This window comes from Ctenopharyngodon idella, chromosome 15, assembly GCF_019924925.1.
Source record: "Ctenopharyngodon idella isolate HZGC_01 chromosome 15, HZGC01, whole genome shotgun sequence".
In the NCBI taxonomy this organism is placed as follows: Eukaryota; Metazoa; Chordata; class Actinopteri; order Cypriniformes; family Xenocyprididae; genus Ctenopharyngodon; species Ctenopharyngodon idella.
Window position 1 is genome coordinate 5,340,046 of NC_067234.1, and position 20,371 is coordinate 5,360,416.

At 35.5% G+C, this 20,371-nt stretch overlaps 1 protein-coding gene across 6 annotated transcripts in view; it reads right to left on the minus strand.

Annotated features, from left to right (window-relative positions):
• LOC127496077 (uncharacterized) overlaps positions 1–20,371 on the minus strand; it is a 485,656-nt gene that overhangs the window by 8,288 nt on the left and 456,997 nt on the right. For all 6 annotated transcript variants that reach the window (XM_051863678.1, XM_051863679.1, XM_051863681.1 and 3 more), the window contains 4 exons: positions 17,625–18,077; positions 12,768–13,220; positions 4,004–4,417; positions 956–1,405 (listed from right to left, as the gene is read on the minus strand). In XM_051863678.1, the coding sequence (XP_051719638.1) occupies positions 956–1,405; positions 4,004–4,417; positions 12,768–13,220; positions 17,625–18,077 (1,770 nt within the window). The remainder of the gene's footprint in view (positions 1–955; positions 1,406–4,003; positions 4,418–12,767; positions 13,221–17,624; positions 18,078–20,371) is intronic.

Consider the following 20,371-nt stretch of genomic DNA (forward strand, 5'->3'; position numbering starts at 1 on the left):
AGTTAATGTCCAGAGCTGGATAAAATGAAATACTGTAAGTGATCCATCATATAAATGAGCAGAGTCTTTTCTACTGTTTCTTATGGATGAATAAAATGTTTATCGGTCTTTCAAATACAACTATAAAATGAATATATATTTTAAGAATTAGGCTTTTCTGGGAATTTTGTGTGTCTCTGGTCTCTAAAAATTAAACTGACATTTAATAAAATGTGAAAAAATAATCAAATAATGTAATTCATTTCTTTGAGACATTCTTTCAAAATGATTTAAGCCATTGAATCAGTTGATATGAAGGTAAACCTGTGTCAGACAGACAGTTTCTTCACTGTGTTTGTTTTCTGATTGGACAGTAAACACTTAATCTAGAGCTCCATTAAAGTCAAGTGCAGTTGTTTCCTGTATATGATCACATGAGTAATCACATTTACATGCACTTTACATGTTTGATTTCAGTCGGACTAAAACTATTATTCATCTTTTCAAATGTCACGTAAATGCCTTAGTCTGAATAAAATTGCACAAGTCTGGTTTTTCTAAAGACAAACTAACAAACCTAGATAATTTGACAGTAGTTTTTCTTCACTGTATATACTGGGAGTCTGGGACAGAGATCGTAGCTCGACTAAGCAAAAACCCACTGTAGCTCAATTATAACTGAACATGTAAACATACTGTGAGCTGTATGAAGCTGCTACAATAGAAATATGAACACAATCAATCTCTACACTGTAAAAACAAACTGACTGAATGAGGGTGAGAGTAGGATTCCAACAACAGATCTGCTTACAACATACAACACTATACTGATATTGACAAAACTACATGTCAAAATAGTTTCTTTTTGTGATGATATGCAATTCAATTCTGATTCATGTTCATATACATAAGTTAATTACATTTAAGTTAATTACATTAATTCTATTATACGGTCTTTTTCCCACCAGGGTCTCACCTGAGCTGTGAGATGTAGGGCAGACACTGGAGGAATCCCCTCACTTCACTCTCTTCATCTGTCCAGTCTCTCAGCTCTACTGGTTTCTTCTCTGTTTGGAGTTTCAGCACTTCTAGGAGGATGGAGCTCTTTCTCTCTGAGAGATCTATGATCCAGACTGCAGGAGCTGACTGATAAATTGTCTGTAATGCTGGAAGGACACTCCTGCCTGTTTGAGTCTCATAGTCCTTCACATGTGACCACAGATCCAGCAGAAGATCACACTGATGAATCTGATACTCATCATCATCATAATCCTCATCAAAGGGGAAAGATGTGTAGCTGCACACAGATGTTAATAGTTCAGTGTAATTTTTTTCTGTATTTGCATCAAACTCTGATGCTGAAACAAACAGATTCAGCAGAAACTTTACAGCAGCTTCTCTCTCCATGAAGAAAATGTCACAAAATCTGTGGAGAAACACACATAATTATCACTTTATTGTACAGTGTAGGATAATCTAAAATACTAAAGTGACTCATTAAATTATTAATTAACATAAATATATATATGAACATAAGTTAGTGGAGTGATTTCATTCACACTAAAACTATTATTCTTTTTCAAATGTCATGTAAATGCCTTAGTCTGAATAAAAATGCACCAGTCCGGTTTTTCTAAAGAGAAACTAACAAACCTAGATAATGCGATTGTATTTTTTCTTCATCCAGCATGTATTCATGTTAATCACACTACAATTGGCTTCATCATTGTGCACATGCTCTGAAAGACATCAGAGGTAATGTGCTATGTGTACCCTTATGTAACCAAAATATATGGAAATATACTGCAAAATATAATGCAATATATTACGTAATACATTTCCATATATGGGAAACTAGTGCTTGTATTTTCAATATACTGCAATATATGCATTGACCATGTATGGCTATATATTGATATATATAAAAATATTTATAAATGAAGACAAAAATAGCATTACATGTAATATTTGCAAATTTTTATCCTTCATTGTGTACATACACCGATCAGGCATAACATTATGAGCACTGACAGGTGAAGTGAATAACACTGATTAGCTATTCATCATGACACTTGTTAGTGGGTGGGATATATTAGGCAGCAAGTGAACATTTTGTCCTCAATGTTGATGTGTTAGAAGCAGGAAAAATGGACAGGATTTGAGTGAGTTTGACAAGGGCCAAATTGTGATGGCTAGACGCCTGGGTCAGAGCATCTCAAAGGCTGGCCCGTGTGATCCGATCCAACAGACGAGCTACTGTAGCTCAAATCGCTCAAGAAGTTAATGCTGTTTCTGATAGAAAAGTGTCAGAATACACAGTGCATCGCAGTACATCACAGTTTGTTGCGTATGGGGCTGCAGACCAGTCAGGGTGCCCATGCTGACCCCTGTTCAGTGCCGAAGGCGCCAACAGTGGGCATGTGAGCATCAGAACTGGACCACGGAGCAATGGAAGAAGGTGGTCTGGTCTGATGAATCATGTTTTCTTTTACATCACGTGGACGGCCGGGTGCATGTGCGTCGCTTACCTGGGGAACACGTCTCACCAGGATGCACTATGGGAAGAAGGCAAGCTGGCGGAGGCAATGTGATAAGGCAATGTTCTACTGGGAAACCTTTGGTCCTGCCATCCATGTGGATGTTACTTTGACATGTACCAACTACCTAAGCATTGTTGCAGACCATGTACACCCTTTCATGAAACGGTGTTCCCTAGTGGCTGTGGCCTCTTTCAGCAGGATAATGTGCCATGCCAAAAAGCAAAAATGGTTAAGGAATGGTTTGAGGAGCACAACGAGTTTAAGGTGTTGACTTGGCCTCCAAATTCCCCAGATCTCAATCCAATCGAGCATCTGTGGGATGTTCTGAACAAACAAGTCCGATCCATGGAAGCCCCAACTCACAGCTTGCAGGACTTAAAGGATCTGCTGCTAACATCTTGGTGCCAGATACAACAGCACACCTTCAGGGGTCTAGTGGAGTCTATGCCTCGACAGGTCAGGGCTGTTATGGCAGCAAAAGGGGGACCAACACAATATTAGGAAGGTGATCATTATGTTATGCCTGATCGGTGTATATTGCACATGTTCCCATATAAATGTGAATAAATGTACACACATATATACACAAATTCACAGAATGAGATCTCTGTGACAGCAGATTTCTAGTTCCCAGCATGCTTAGCTTCTGACTGTTAAAGGAGAGTAAATGTAAAAATTAAGTGTCAATTCATGTGTTTTGCTCAATATTAATATGGGGGAGATCTGTTGGTGTTTGCTGCTCTGTTATTTTGGAATTTAAAAGGGTTTCTGGTATGTGTGAGTTTTTGGGGTTACCATTGTGCTGAAGAGTAGAGCCTGTGGTTAGGTTGACGATTGGCCAAACACCACTACATATTACTTTTTAAAAAATACTGGCTGTGCACTTACAGTCACAGTCTCTTTGCTAAATACTTTAGTACATATTTGTGCTATGGTTAACTAGCTATAAATGAAAATATATTACATTATATATTTCTATGTGTGTGTGTATACACTGCATGAGTAAATATATGTTCTTTATGCACATGCAGCACCTTCTTATCTCATGTATGTTATGAAGTGTATTAATGAATATAAAATAACATACATTATGATATATTAGTAAAAATATATTGTCACATTTTTTTAATATATGAAAGCGGCAATTCCTTATGTATTATTCAATATATTGTAATATATTTACACAATATATTATTCTGTATTTTTTCTAATATACAGTTAAATCATTTAATATATTGATCATTTATATATTATAAAATATACTTTCTTTGCGTAAGGGTTGTAAGACTAGTCTAAGAAGTTTACACAACCAGTCGTTGTGGTGTTGACAAAACCTCACTTCAGTTCAGTGTTTTTTTAAATTCTGGTTCACTTTCAGATATATATATTGTCTACCCAACATACACATTAATTTCATTAATTTTATTGTGAGCACTGAATACAATAATCAAGCATGTGCAGTCTGTTCCCCATAAAACTCTCACCTGAGCTGTGAGATGTAGGGCAGACACTGGAGGATTCCCCTCACTTCACTCTCTTCATCTGTCCAGTCTCTCAGCTCTACTGGTTTCTTCTCTGTTTGGAGTTTCAGCACTTCTAGGAGGATGGAGCTCTTTCTCTCTGAGAGGTTTATGATCCAGACTGCAGGAGCTGACTGATAAATTGTCTGTAATGCTGGAAGGACACTCCTGCCTGTTTGAGTTTCATAGTCCTTCACATGTGAACACAGATCCAGCAGGAAATCACATCTCTCATAATCCACAGATAACAGCAGTTTCTTCACAGTTTCTTTTATTCTCTCTTTCTGGTGGAGAGCAGCTTGCAGACACAAATCCAGTATAAATAATCTCTTTCTTTTCTCCCATGATTCAGCTGTTTTATTTTGTGGTTCAAGAAATCTAAAGAAAGAGTGAACAAGATTCAGTTAGAGATGACAAAGGAGACAAATAAAGATTCTTAAAATTATTCAAACAGTTTGTCAGATAATACTGTAGGTCAGTGTAACTGAACAGTGAAAAGTGATTAACAGATGTTTTTGTAATTATCCTAGTTGTCAGTTTTGCTCTGAGGTGGAATTTAATTTTTTTCTGGCAAAATATAAAAATGATATGGGCAAGTGGAACCACACTGGTTAAAATTAATTAAAATTTTCAAACAAACAAAAAAAAAGGGGCAGAACTGCAAATAAACTGTGAAACATAATGAAACATAATCATTTCCTGAAACCAAAAATTTTTAATTAACAGATTCAGTTGAAGTTAAAGTACATCTTTGTCAGACAGATGGTTGCTCCACCATTATTGATTCATCACTAAACACTTTGGCTGCATTTACACTGTCAACCAATTCCCCAGATATCTAGAAACCTAAATACATTCACGTATCAGCTGTCGGTCTCGCAGTGTGGAAGAAAACATTATGAACTCAGGCACAAAGAACCTCTGATCCCAAACAAATGTGAAGAAGTGCACTCGCCAGCTCCAGTTGCTAGACACCACAACGCAAGACCAACACGTTTCAGAAGTGGTATTGCCCAGCTGAGACTTCTTGGTCTAAATCATATATCCTTAGTTACCAAGGTCGATATTAGCAGGGACAAATTCTCCCCTTTTCTCTGGTGAATCAGCCACAGTATTGTATCCCAAAAATTGGCATAAGTTGAAATCAAGCTGCCAATTGACTTGTCTTCTACTTCCTCCACATTGAGACATTAGACAGTGGTAGATATTTTCATCTGACCACCTCTCCAACAACACATCAACACCTGCTTTACCATATAATTTTGGTAACCTGCCCAGCAGTGAACAATGACGTGACAAGAAAGAGAGAGCAGATCAGCCAAGACCATTCTTGTATTGTCAAAGCTGAATTTTCAGCATCATTACTCCAGTCTTCAGTGTCACATGATCCTTCAGAAATCATTGTAATATGATGATTTGCTGCTCAAGAAACATTTGTGTAAAATTGTACAAAATATTTGTACAATATTTTTTTTTCAGGATTCTTTGAGTAGAAAGTTCAAAAGAACAGCGTTTATTTGAAATATAATCTTTTGTAACATTATAAATGTCTTTATTGTCAATTTTGATCGATTTAATGCATCCTTGCTGAATAAAAGTATTTATTTCTTTAATTTCTTTAAAAAAAAAAATTAAAAAAAAATTCTTACTGACCCCAAACTTTTTACTGGTAGTATATAATGTTACAAAAGCTTTGTATTTCAGATAAATGCTGTTCTTTTGAACTTTCTATTCATCAAGGAATCCTGAAAAAAAAAAAAAAAGTACAGAAAAACTGCTTTCAACATTGATAATAACAAGAAATGATTCTTGAGCAGCAAATCAGCATATTAGAATGAATTCTGAAGGATCATGTGACACTGAAGACTGGAGTAATGATGCAAAATTCAGTGTTTTGGGAAAACGTGTGCTTCATAATATCTGCTTTATTATTTTTTACTTTATTTTATTAACTTCAAATTATAATTTTAGTGCTGGCCGGATTGAGTCAGTCACATGAAATACTTAATTTCACTTTATTAATTGTATTTTGATTATTCACTGGTCCAATAGAAGTTCTCTGTATTCTGTTACGCTAACGCTCTCTATCTGCTTTCTTTTAACAGACATCAGTCCAGTCGTAAGCATTAAAAATCAGAAAGAAAAAAAAAAAGGAGGGGAGGTTGAGTATTTGCTTGACTCAACAATTAACTAAAACCTGGACTGGACTTAGCTTAGTGAGGGGTTATTGAATTAACTAACTAAGGGCAAATGCATAATTAGATCACTGATGATGCTGTCCAATGTAGAGAGACATTTTCGACTTGGCTTTTAAGACAGAGCTAATGAGCCTGTATGATACTGAGCTCTCTACCTGGGGAAAGGTGGACATAATGTGTTCAAGAACAACGTGGATGATAAAGCTATGGTACTGGTCACTCCATCTTGGTTCATAGTTCATTTATGAGCTAGATCTGAAGTAGTAATTTCAAAATTACAAATTTATGATATCACAAAGGCTGTCATTACCAGGGATTGCGTGATGTTAATACTGTATTGTTGGTCATGAATTCAAAATAATGGTGAGATATAAAGTCAATTCAAAGAGCAGCTTATGACCAACAGGAAAAAAGGCTTATGACAAAAGAATAAATTAAAAGAATGACAAATTAGCTTTGAGAAATTGAAATTGGTTCTTTCACACTGTGATATGTCCAAGACATGGGGGATCATTTGATTTATTAGATAATTGGAACATTTGGGGTTTATGACTGTGGTGTTTAACACAACGACATGGCAACTAATATTGTTTAGCTGTATTACTGGAAACATTTAGACACTGTCAAATGGGGAATGCCACATGGCCTATGTTCAGAAGTTCATGTCATTAGAATTTTGTTACTAATTTAGAATTGGTGGTATTTGCACCTTTATATTTAGGATGGTTAATTGCAAATAAAATTAAAGAAATACTGATGAGTCAATTAGGAGGCATATTCTAAAATGACTCAACTTTAGACTGATGGACAAATGAGATATAAGAGGACACGATTACACCAGCAACTCTTAGATGTTCATGGTTTTTAACCATTGCGCAAGGGGGGAATTGAAAATCAAAGTCACTGACAGATGATTTGATGTTTTTTTTTTTTTTTTTTGATAAATGATGGATATTTTTTTATTTTTTAGCCAAATGCAACATTTGTGTCCAAAACAATGTCAGAAAAGGTGTGTACATGGATTTGAATGGTCAACCAAGGGGAATACCAAATTAATTTAAAGATGGAGATGAAGTAAAATCAGAATTTGAGTTTATAATTTATGAAAAAATATGAATTACATTTAATGTGATTAACAGAAGCTCATTAACCACACTGAAGGCTCATTGAGAGCCTTGGGAGAACAGTTGGGGACTGTAATGTCTGTACAAGATCAGTCAGCCAACCAACTTTAGAATTTTCAGAATGCTTTTAGCCTCCTGAACAGTGTATGTAAATCACGAATCGGCTCCGGCAAGTCTGGGACTAAATTGCCCCATTGGCATCTTTGTTACCTCAGTGGAGCAGAACAGAAAATACCCTCACCAGCTCCAGGGACTTCAAAGAGTCACCCTGGTGGGGCTAAGGGCCATGTGGTCACAGGCACCAGCCAAACCCCAATACACACCACACACACACAGACAGACACACACAAACACACATAAAGATTGTATGTATATTTATCCTCAAAATATGACTGTGCCAAAGTGTATCCGTCGTTGTAATTCAAGTTGTATGTATCCCTAGTATATATGCTTAGCTATGACTATAGTTGTGTGAATTGTACCCCAAACCTTTATATGCGAGTGTAAGACTGTATCTATGTCTTTATGTCTTTTGCACTCTGGCATGTTTAGTCTTGAATTAATTCTGTCAGGATGAGTTAATTAACTATGCATGTTCTGTTACGATACCATGCATTAGTCTATTTCTAAGGTCTTTTGGAGTAAAAGTTACCAATTCTGAAACCATCATAAATTATGCAAATCGAGCCACAAGACAAGACAAAGAGAACTTTTCCCTCCTCAAAATCCACGCTGGACATTGGCTGTTTCACCCAAGGAGGGGAGTTGGCTTGTTTTTTCTTAAAAAGACAACACACGCATGTTCCCTTTGTCTCTCGATTGTCTCTCAATTGTCCCTCGCCATTTCGTGCACGTCTCTCCCGGACGTCTCAGCGACCGCGCTTCCATCACGTGCTCCTCTTCTCTTCGGGACGACCATCTCCGGCGAAACAAACTGCAGCCACGGACGCACGGAATTGTCACCTGTATCTTTTTGAAACTCAGCACGCAAACTCATGCAAGTACTGCTTCTCTCTATCTTAGATGCGATAAGTTACACGACCTAACAGAGTGATACTGATTCTTTGCTGGCTCTCAAGGACTGTCTGTAAGTTTTGCTACTTGTCTTCTCTCTTTTCCTGTCTTTACTTTTGTTTTTGTATATATGTATATCCTTTGTGTATATTTAGACGTATAACCTTTGTATTAGTAGTTTCATATATTAAATACATTATATTCATGCTCGATTGTTCTGCTGCTCATTCAGAAAACCAAGTCACTTCTATGTTTCGATTCTGCAACACTGCTTTACACTTTAATGCTATAATAGGAAGTTATTCTCGTGGCCAGAGAATAACATTTCTTTTAAAATAGTCTATGAGAAAACCCATAGTTTGCTGGATAAACTAGGATAGTTTTTCTAAACAACTATTAAACTAGAACTAATCATATATGTAATTAATTATAATCCGTTGTAATTAATTCACAATATATGTGCATAATTCCCTCTTTGGTCGATCTATATTATAGTTAATCATAACGCGTAATGATTTATTATATATATTTCACCCATGATTTGAGCTAATTGATTAAATACCTGTAATTCGCTACAGGACCCATAAGCAAAATGACATGGCAAAACAGACAAACATTAAATTGGTTATACTCAGAAGAAAGGAGGTGTTTGTACAGTACAGTATATGAAGCTAACTGTTGTACTTATGTTCCAAATAATACAGCTCCTAATGGATCATTCAACGAGGCAATGAAGAAACTGAATAATAAAGGAAGAAATCACTGAAAATGCATATTGGGAATTAGTTTGACAAAATGTTTGAATTATGGGGTAAATGGTTTACTAAAGCGAGAATAATAATAACAGTTGCTGTTGGAATTTTTGTTTTGTTGTTTTGATTTTTCATAGATCGATGATGGCCAATGCAGCAGCCAAACAGATGATCAATGTATCTGAAAGACGATCTGGAGTTGATATTATATGCACCAATTCTGGAGTGTATCCAATTGGTCCAGGGCTGGATGAACTGGACGAATTTCTGTAAGAACTTTTTTAAAGAAAATATGGAAGGGGTGCCTTTTTATTTTGTCACAAAGTTTGATGATGTTTATGGTGAGAAAGGGAGTTAGCCACATCATGTATTTTCTTTGGGGCAAAAACTCAGTAAGCAATTTAGAACATGGGTAGAGTAGGCAGTTAGTTAGTGGGTGTTTTGTTTATTATTTTGGCTTAAACCCCCTTCCTGATTTTATTTTCTTTTTTATCTTTTATTATTATTATGTTTGTTCAAGTTATTATACTTATATTACATCATACAAATGAGAGGGGTCGACTGAGGGTCTGAAGCAGGTCATTATCCGTGTTACGAGGTAATGCAACCAGATTTGAAGGGAAATGACAAGAATGTTTTCTTGAATTTCATTTATTACTATACTCACTCATTTACTCATCATTACTTTGAAGTTGTAAATTGCACTTACTAATCTACTGAAAAGTCCCACTGGAACTTGAGAGAAGAAAGGATCGACAAGCACATCAGTGCTTGGCAGCTTGGGCAGACTCTACTGGTGGTTTAAAAACCCGCTGTCAGCCCCAACACCAGATAGTGCCCTAGGCAGAACCAGGGTACCTCTGGCAATGGTGGAGCAGCCCAGATAGCGCTCCAGGCCACCGGAAGGGCCTGAGAGTTCCTCTGACACCGTGGGAAAACCAGTGCACCAAAATTAACATCCTTCAGCATCTTATATTAACTTTAATGAGTTTAATCACTGATATAATCTACATAACCATGACAACCATGGGCAAGACTAAGACATTTCACGCACATGCTTTAACACAAATTGTTGATTTGTTTTTTTGTTGACCCCCTAAAGTGTTTAGTAAAGGAAGCAGAGGCTTTTACACTTCTCTAGTAAAAATTGTGGGCAGTGATATTTGACTCTGACCTCTTCTGGAGTGCAGTCACATGAAGCAGCCATTTGGTAGTGAAAAGGAGGACCACTATTGGTCCTGAGACAGAAGATGAGAGGGCTGACTTATCAGGTTGCACTCTGGGCAAAGGGAAATGGAGGTGGGAATTAAGAGATTCCCAGAGGGGGGGATTTGACGGAGTATTTTATCTATCCTATAGAAACAACTGTAGAATTAGTTTGCCTACTATAAAAGCCAGAAGTGTTTTGAGGCCTCTTGGCCTATGTGACTGTAAGAGTCAGATGTATCTGAGAAGTTAGCTTGGCCACTAAGCATATTTTGCTGGTAGTTTTCCACCAGACAACAGGAGGATGTGAAATGAATAAGATCATTTTTAAGGGTGTCACGTGAAGGCTTCTTGCCTCCAGGGAGTGTTGATTGTTTTTGATGCAATGTTTTATTTTGCCTATGAGAAAGACTTAACCATCAATTGCCAGAATTCCACCATGAGAGATAAAGTCAAAATATGTAGACTAGTTGGCAGTCGGCCACCCTTACAAAGAGAATTATCTCCTGCATAAGCAACACATGCAGTTTAATTGGTGAAATGACTGTGGTGAAAATGTTGGGGAGTACTTGGGAGACTCCAAGAAGAGAAAGGGAGGAGAGCACCTGTAAATGAGATCATGGAAAATAACTGTAGGGGTGGATCTCACACTGTAACAGATAAGAAAAATGTATAAAAACTGCCCTGGCTAGAGAGATTCAGATGTGGAGCTGGCATCTCACTTTGTTGCTTATAAATATATAAAATCATGGTTATAATACTCCAAAACCTTTGATGTCATTTGTTCAGGTCAAAGTCCACACTGTATGAAGTACATGTTTACAAAGTATATTTGACAAATTAAGCCTAAATTACAAATTTGTCAGCAACACGTGTAAATAGTATTTTTTTTTTTTTTTTTTTGTAAGACTGATTCTGAAATCTAGGATCATAATTGTTTACGGATACAAGTTTGCTTTGTAAGAATATGACTAAATACATTTGATTTAGTGTACAGGCACAATGTGGACTTTTACTGCAGCTCTGTTACAACCACAAACACTATATATAAGAGTACAAAGTACCTTAAAGCACAAAATGACTGTCAAAATAATCTGACTACAGTCACAGATATTAATAAACAAGTGATAAATAAAGTGTTCCAAAAAAGTGTGCATGTGTGCACCTGAGGTTCATCTGTCTGGAGAAAGTACAGGTGTTTGAAACTATTGGTGATGGCAGAGTGGCCAACGCAATCTCACATCAATTTGTACGTATTTTACGAGGTGGCTAATTCGTAGGAATTCGTATGACCTCACGTTTTTGTACGATTTGTCTAGACTCTAGTGATGGGTAGGTTTTGGGGCAGGGTTAGGGGTGGTCCTCCCTGGTGATGCTTTTTGAAAAGTGAGTGAGGTTGAATGAATTTGTACGAATTAGCCACTTCATAAAATACATATGAATTGCTGTGAGATCGGGTTAAAGTGGCTGATAAATAAAGCAAACTCCCACAGACTGACTCAGAAAAGCTTTTTATTCTACATTGTTTAAGAATTGTCTATCATTATGTATTAGTTTTGTGGAATTAATGAAGTGGTTGGTATTTCTGAGAATTTTTGGCTGAGCAAAATTAAAGACAGACTAACAATAGTAGTTCATATTCTCTCTAGTGAGAATAGCTGCTCTGTGGAATATTGATTCAAAGTAAAATAATAATAATAATAAAAAGGATTAAATATTTTTTTCTAGTAATTGTCAAGCATAGTATGATTGATTGTTGCCACTAATTGTGACTTTGTAATTGTGCCTACAGCATATCTGTCTTTTATAAATCTGATAAAACTTAAGACTCTTAGGAGATATGAAGGATGCTACACTACTCTATAGGTACTCAAGATTAACATGAGATTGGCTGAAACTGTGTGTTATGTACCCTTTAAAGGAGATGTAGCACTTAAACCAAATGTTTGTGACAAAAAAGGTCAAAATGAGGGTTAAAAATAATCTTTTTGAATATATGACTGTATATAAAATTGACTGAGAGAAAATATTAAAATAATTACAAACATCATGTCAAGACACCTTAAATCTGTGTTCAAGTGCATGGACATGAAAAAAATTGGTTGATTTAATTACTTTCCTGCTCTCAGTGTGTTTTGGCTCAATATTTATGTAAATGCAGTCAGTTCCATCTCACGTGAATGCAAACGGTAGGAACAAACAAAATAAATAAATAAATGGATAGCTATCAAAACAATGGATCTGTCTTACTGTATAAATGCAGACAAAATCTTCAGCTAGGCTATATTAAAACAACAGAAATTAAGCTTACATCACTAATGGATCTGACATATTTCAAATTAATCTAAATCAACATTATGAAATGCATATAAATTACAACATTAAAATAAAACTGAACCAAACTATGAGTGGAATTTTCCCATAAAACTCTCACCTGAGCTGTGAGATGTAGGGCAGACACTGGAGGAATCCCCTCACTTCACTCTCTTCATCTGTCCAGTCTATCAGCTCTACTGGTTTCTTCTCTGTTTGGAGTTTCAGCACTTCTAGGAGGATGGAGCTCTTTCTCTCTGAGAGGTTTATGATCCAGACTGCAGGAGCTGACAACTGATAAATTGGCTGTAATGCTGGAAGGACAGTCCTGCCTGTTTGAGTCTCATAGTCCTTCACATGTGACCACAGATCCAGCAGGAAATCACACTGATCAGGGTGACGGTTAGTGCAGTTGTCACTGCAGGGGAAAGATTTGTAGCTGCACACATCTATTAACATATCAGTGTAATTTTCTTTATTTCCTTTATTTGCATCACACTCTGATGCTGAAACAAAGAGATTCAGCAGAAACTTTACAGCAGGTTCCTTCTTCCTGTAGAAAATGTCATCAAACCTGTGAATTCATACACATAAACATCACTGCATTGTTTAGTGTATATAATATGACAAGCAACACATTTAATCATTTAAATATAAAAAAAAAAACACATGTGAAAGCTGGTGGAGTTATTTTTCACAATTCGTATTCAACTATTCAATCAATGAAGGTTCATATTTGAGTTGTTATGGTTGGTTGTGTCAGTGGTGAGTGGTGAATACAAACCTAAAGTATGTTGAAAATATAATAAAACAGGGCTCGATGGGACTGGCTCGCTCAGGCCAAAGTTTCAGATTTTTTACTTGCCCTTCCAAAACATTTTACTGGCAAAAACTGAAAAGTAGGTATTGTTCTTGTCATTTTGACCCATGTAAAATGCTGCTATCAAGATGTGAGGGTTAGATGTTAGGGAAATATCCATTTTCTTTTAGTCTTATATTCAGAAGCTTCCACCATGTTTAAAGAAATTTAATTATGGTGTCTTTGCTGAACTTGTTACCAGATGATTTTATGGAAGTAAATTATTGACAAATGTCTTTAATGCTGCCTTCACATGCTATCAGAAATTTGATAATTCCCACTTCTGAAGTCTTGATTACAAGCTTATCGCATTCAAATTTTGAAATGAGAGCACGTTCATGTGCAATTTTTATCTAGGAAACTCCAAGATACGATAATTCCGAGAGCATGTGAAGGCAGCATAAAACCACAAAGCATGTTAAATTGCACTAATTCATTGCATTAACAGGGCTTGCATTTCTGGAGAACTTTGGGGGCATACTGTACGTATTTAGGCTGTGAATATTTCAATTGAAAACATTCACACAATTTCATTATTAAAGATTCAATAATCCATATTCTCCTTCCAGATTTAATTTCCAAAATATTCAGTGATTTTAAAAATACCACCTATAATATTCAATGCTTAACAATGCTTAAATCATTAAGAGCAAACTTAATATACACCAGGGCTATTCAATTAGCTTCATTTGAGGGCTGGATTATCACATTGAAAATGTGAGGTGGGCCAAGGGGGTGGGGGGTTGTCCTGAATGCTTTCTGGGGGGCCTATAAAATGAATAATAATAATAATATAATTTGAAAAGCAATGCATTCAGCAATAAAATATACTGTTATTAACAACAGTAACATCTATAAAAAGTTAACACCTAATAATTATAAGGTTAAGTTAAATTATTCTGACAGAGCAACTGAGTTACCACTAACACTAAAAGATACTGCCATAGTGTTATAACAAAAATGAATAATATACCCTTACTCCACTAATAAATTACATACAATATACATGACTATATCAAAAACATAGTATTCAACATGAACATACCACATTTCTGCCAAAACACCATGGTTGACACAGTGTTACTAGTACATCTATGTTAAATGTTTGTAAAGGTGGTGATTTAGGGATTTAAAAGACTTTTAACTTGTTCATTCATGACAATATTGTCATGGCAGGCATCTATTGTTTTGGTAGTTTGTTGTTGTTGATGTTCCATCTAATGCTAAATTGCATGTTAAGTGTTTTCTTTATAACAGTTTTCTAAGAGAGGGAACATGAAAGTTTTAGTCTTGTTTTGTTTTTCATTTAGTTTATTTATTTATAAGGCACAATTAATACATGTAATGTTGACCAATGTGCTGTACAATCGCACAATAAAATTACACAAATAAAATTAACTTTCAGACAAACAATGACTTAGGAACATCTCTTAAGAGCCTCTTGCTAGGTAACCTACTGAACCAAATGCTAAATCCAGTAAATGTAATTTCAGGTTGCGTTTAAATTAACCATAGAGAAGGAGCCAGTCTAAGATGTAGATGTAGATTATTCCAACACTTTGGAGCTGCTACTGCAAATGCCCGGTCACTACTCAATTTCAGTCTGGTCCTTGGAATGTCTAGGTTCATCTGATCTGCTGATCTGAGAGGCCTAGATGGTTTATAAATATGAAGAAGTTGTACTAAATATGGTGGGGTCAAGTTATGCAATGCTTTATATACAATAAAATCAATTCTGTACTGGACAGGCAACCAATGAAGTGAGGCTAAAACCGGTGTTACATGCTGTCTTGTACAAGTGCCTTTTAAAAATCTAGCAGATGCATTTTGATCCAGTAGTAGACGGTTTAACAATACTTGGCTAACACCCATATACAGTGAGTTACAATAATCTAGTCTTACAGAAATAAAAGCATGAATAATCCGTTCAAAATCACTGGAGGACAAAAATGTTTTTAACCTTTGCTATGGATCTTAAATAGAAGAAATAAGATTTGACCACTGAATTGATCGGTTTATCAAATTTCAAAGAACTATCAAATTGGACACCAAGGTTCTTCACTACAGATTTACAGAAAGAGGCTAACTCCCCCAAGTCAAAGGAGTTTTGAGTGTCAGGGGCCCCAAACCAGATTATTTCAGTTTTGATTTCATTCAAATTCAGAAAATTGTGTGACATCCAAGATTTAACTTCATGAAAACATCTCAATAGTGACTCAAAAGAACTTTTGTTGTATTTTCGCAAAGGTAGTTACACCTGAGTGTCATCTGCATAACAATGAAAAGATACTCCATGCTTATGAAATATAGAATCTATAAGGGTAAAATATATAATAAAAACAAAATTGGGCCAAGAATGGATCATTGTGGAACCCCACTAGACAATGGGGCCATTTTAGAATACTGTTGACCAAAATTAGCTGAAAACGTCCTATCAAAAAGGAAGGACTTGAACCACTCAAGTGCCCTGCCCCGAATTCCCACTGTTTTTCCAAGCGAGAGACAAGGGTATTGTGATCAATGGTGTCGAACGCTGCACTAAGATCTAATAAAACTAAAACCACTGAACTGCCAGAATCAATCGAGATCAAGATGTCATTTAAAACGTTCAACAAAGCTGTTTCTGTACTATGATTTGATTTAAACCCTGACTGAAAATGCTCAAAAATCTCATTTTAAACTAGAAAAGTCTGCAGTTAGTGTAATGCGACTTTTTCAAGAATGATAAAAATGGCAGTTTAGAAATAGGCTTGTATTTAGATAAAACATTTGGATCCAAATTAGTTTTTTTCAAAAGAGGTTGTACAATAGCATGCTTAAAATCCTGCTGTTTCGAAGCTTCTATTAATTAAAGTCAATATACTAGGACCTATAATATCAAACATATTCTTAACTAATCATGATGGAATAACATCACAGCCAATTTATAGATTTGAACTGCCCAACTACCTCAGCTAAAGAATGAAAAGAAATAGGTGAAAATTGATCAAACACAGCAGAGGTGAAACAAGTAACCAGGGGATCATATGAGCCAGGTACAACTTGTGACCTAGTATCAATTTTCTGCAAAAAAAAAAAAAAAGGCAGATCATCACGTGTGATGACAAAACAGGACATGTAGTAGTAGGATTTAGCACTGAGTTGATAGTATTAAATAAAATATTAGGATTACTGCGGTACCTTAGGAGTAGATCAGCAAAATATTTTCTCTTAGCTGACTTAACTTAGTCGGTAGAGAAGACTTACTGTACACAAAGGAAAAGAGTAACCATGAAGACACTGAACTGAATGTAAACACAGCTTTCTGCAAATCAGTTTTTGTGAATTAATGATTCGCTCTACCTGTTGCTTTGGCCTTTGTCAACACCTGCTTGCACCACCTACTGACCAACAGCAGTTGAAAATTATGCATTGGTATTCTACTGCTATTCCTGCAGTTCCTGGATGTGCAAAGTTGATTATTCTGCAGAATTTGAACCACTGAATTTGTGGAAGTGAATTTGTAACGCAAAATAAAATGCCTGTTGAATATTATATTTGGTGTATTTATTCACACTAAACACTTTGGAAAAGAATTCTTAGAAGGTAAATATGGATTATGGAATTTTAATAATGAAACTGTATTTGAAATGTCTCCAGTTGAGATATTCACAGCTTAAATACTTTTTAATAAATTTTAGCCTCCAAAAATGCAAACCCTGAAAAAACAATGCATTAAAAAGCAAGCACTGTTATTATTTTCAAATTTTTAATTCAACATGGTTTTTTGTTTCATAGACATTTGTCATTAATTTACTTTCATATAATTTTATTAAAGCAACAGCATTCACAGCATCCAATAAAGTAGGAGAAACTTAATAGCATGTAACCTAGAGGTGGGCGATATGACATCACGTTGGCACCAACATTTTTATCACAATGTAATTTTACATCATGATAATGATATTACAATACAATTTTCTTTTTGCTGGAAATAAGGTTATAGTCAGCTCTAGTTCACGTTAACATACATTTTTATATTAACAAATATTTAAGTTGATTATATAATTTAATTGTGATTTGTGAGTACTAAATACAATAAAACAAGCATAAGGAGGTGTTTTCCATTGAGACTCTCACCTGAGCTGTGAGATGTAGGGCAGACACTGGAGGAATCCCCTCACTTCACTCTCTTCATCTGTCCAGTCTCTCAGCTCTACTGGTTTCTTCTCTGTTTGGAGTTTCAGCACTTCTAGGAGGATTGAGCTCTTTCTCTCTGAGAGCTTTATTCTCCAGACTGCAGGAGCTGACAACTGATAAATTGTCTGTAATTCTGGAAGGACAGTCCTGCCTGTTTGAGTCTCATAGTCCTTCACATGTGAACACAGATCCAGCAGGAAATCACACTGATCAGGGTGACGGTTAGTGCAGTTGTCACTGCAGGGGAAAGATTTGTAGCTGCACACATCTATTAACATATCAGTGTAATTTTCTTTATTTCCTTTCTTTGCATCACACTCTGATGCTGAAACAAAGAGATTCAGCAGAAACTTTACAGCAGGTTCCTTCTTCCTGTAGAAAATGTCATCAAACCTGTGAAGTCATACACATAAACATCACTTCATTGTCTAGTGTATATAATATGACAAGCAACACATTTAATCATTTAAATATAAAAAAACACACGTGAAAGCTGGTGGAGTTATTTTTCACAATTCGTATTCAACTATTCAATCAATGAAGGTTCATATTTTAGTTGTTATGGTTGGTTGTGTCAGTGGTGAGTGGTGAATACAAACCTAAAGTATATTGAAAATATAATAAAACAGGGCTCAGTGGGACTGGCTTGCTCAGGCCAAAGTTTCAGATTTTTTACTTGCCCTTCCAAAACATTTTACTGGCAAAAACTGAAAAGTAGGTATTGTTCTTGTCATTTTGACCCATGTAAAATGCTGCTATCAAGATGTGAGGGTTAGATGTTAGGGAAATATCCATTTTCTTTTAGTCTTATATTCAGAAGCTTCCACCATGTTTAAAGAAATTTAATTATGGTGTCTTTGCTGAACTTGTTACCAGATGATTTTATGGAAGTAAATTATTGACAAATGTCTTTAATGCTGCCTTCACATGCTATCAGAAATTTGATAATTCCCACTTCTGAAGTCTTGATTACAAGCTTATCGCATTCAAATTTTGAAATGAGAGGGCGTTCATGTGCAATTTTTACCTAGGAAATTCCAAGATACGATAATTCCGAGAGCATGTGAAGGCAGCATAAAACCACAAAGCATGTTAAATTGCACTAATTCATTGCATTAACAGGGCTTGCATTTCCGGAGAACTTTGGGGGCATACTGTACGTATTTAGGCTGTAAATATTTCAATTGAAAACATTCACACAATTTCATTATTAAAGATTCAATAATCCATATTCTCCTTCCAGATTTAATTTCCAAAATATTCAGTGATTTTAAAAATACCACCTATAATATTCAATGCTTAACAATGCTTAAATCATTAAGAGCAAACTTAATATACACCAGGGCTATTCAATTAGCTTCATTTGAGGGCTGGATTATCACATTGAAAATGTGAGGTGGGCCAAGGGGGTGGGGGGTTGTCCTGAATGCTTTCTGGGGGGCCTATAAAATGAATAATAATAATAATATAATTTGAAAAGCAATGCATTCAGCAATAAAATATACTGTTATTAACAACAGTAACATCTATAAAAAGTTAACACCTAATAATTATAAGGTTAAGTTAAATTATTCTGACAGAGCAACTGAGTTACCACTAACACTAAAAGATACTGCCATAGTGTTATAACAAAAATGAATAATATACCCTTACTCCACTAATAAATTACATACAATATACATGACTATATCAATAACATAGTATTCAACATGAACATACCACATTTCTGCCAAAACACCATGGTTGACACAGTGTTACTAGTACATCTATGTTAAATGTTTGTAAAGGTGGTGATTTAGGGATTTAAAAGACTTTTAACTTGTTCATTCATGACAATATTGTCATGGCAGGCATCTATTGTTTTGGTAGTTTGTTGTTGTTAATGTTCCATCTAATGCTAAATTGCATGTTAAGTGTTTTCTTTATAACAGTTTTCTAAGAGAGGAAACATGAAAGTTTTAGTCTTGTTTTGTTTTTCGTTTAGTTTATTTATTTATAAGGCACAATTAATAAATGTAATGTTGACCAATGTGCTGTACAATCGCACAATAAAATTACACAAATAAAATTAACTTTCAGACAAACAATGACTTAGGAACATCTCTTAAGAGCCTCTTGCTAGTTAACCTACTGAACCAAATGCTAAATCCAGTAAATGTAATTTCAGGTTGCGTTTAAATTAACCATAGAGAAGGAGCCAGTCTAAGATGTAGAGGTAGATTATTCCAACACTTTGGAGCTGCTACTGCAAATGCCCGATCACTACTCAATTTCAATCTGGTCCTTGGAATGTCTAGGTTCATCTGATCTGCTGATCTGAGAGGCCTAGATGGTTTATAAATATGAAGAAGTTGTACTAAATATGGTGGGGTCAAGTTATGCAATGCTTTATATACAATAAAATCAATTCTGTACTGGACAGGCAACCAATGAAGTGAGGCTAAAACCGGTGTTACATGCCGTCTTGTACAAGTGCCTTTTAAAAATCTAGCAGCTGCATTTTGACATAGGCTAGTAGACGGTTTAACAATACTTGGCTAACACCCATATACAGTGAGTTACAATAATCTAGTCTTACAGAAATAAAAGCATGAATAATCCTTTCAAAATCACTGGAGGACAAAAATGGTTTAACCTTTGCTATGGATCTTAAATAGAAGAAATAAGATTTGACCACTGAATTGAAC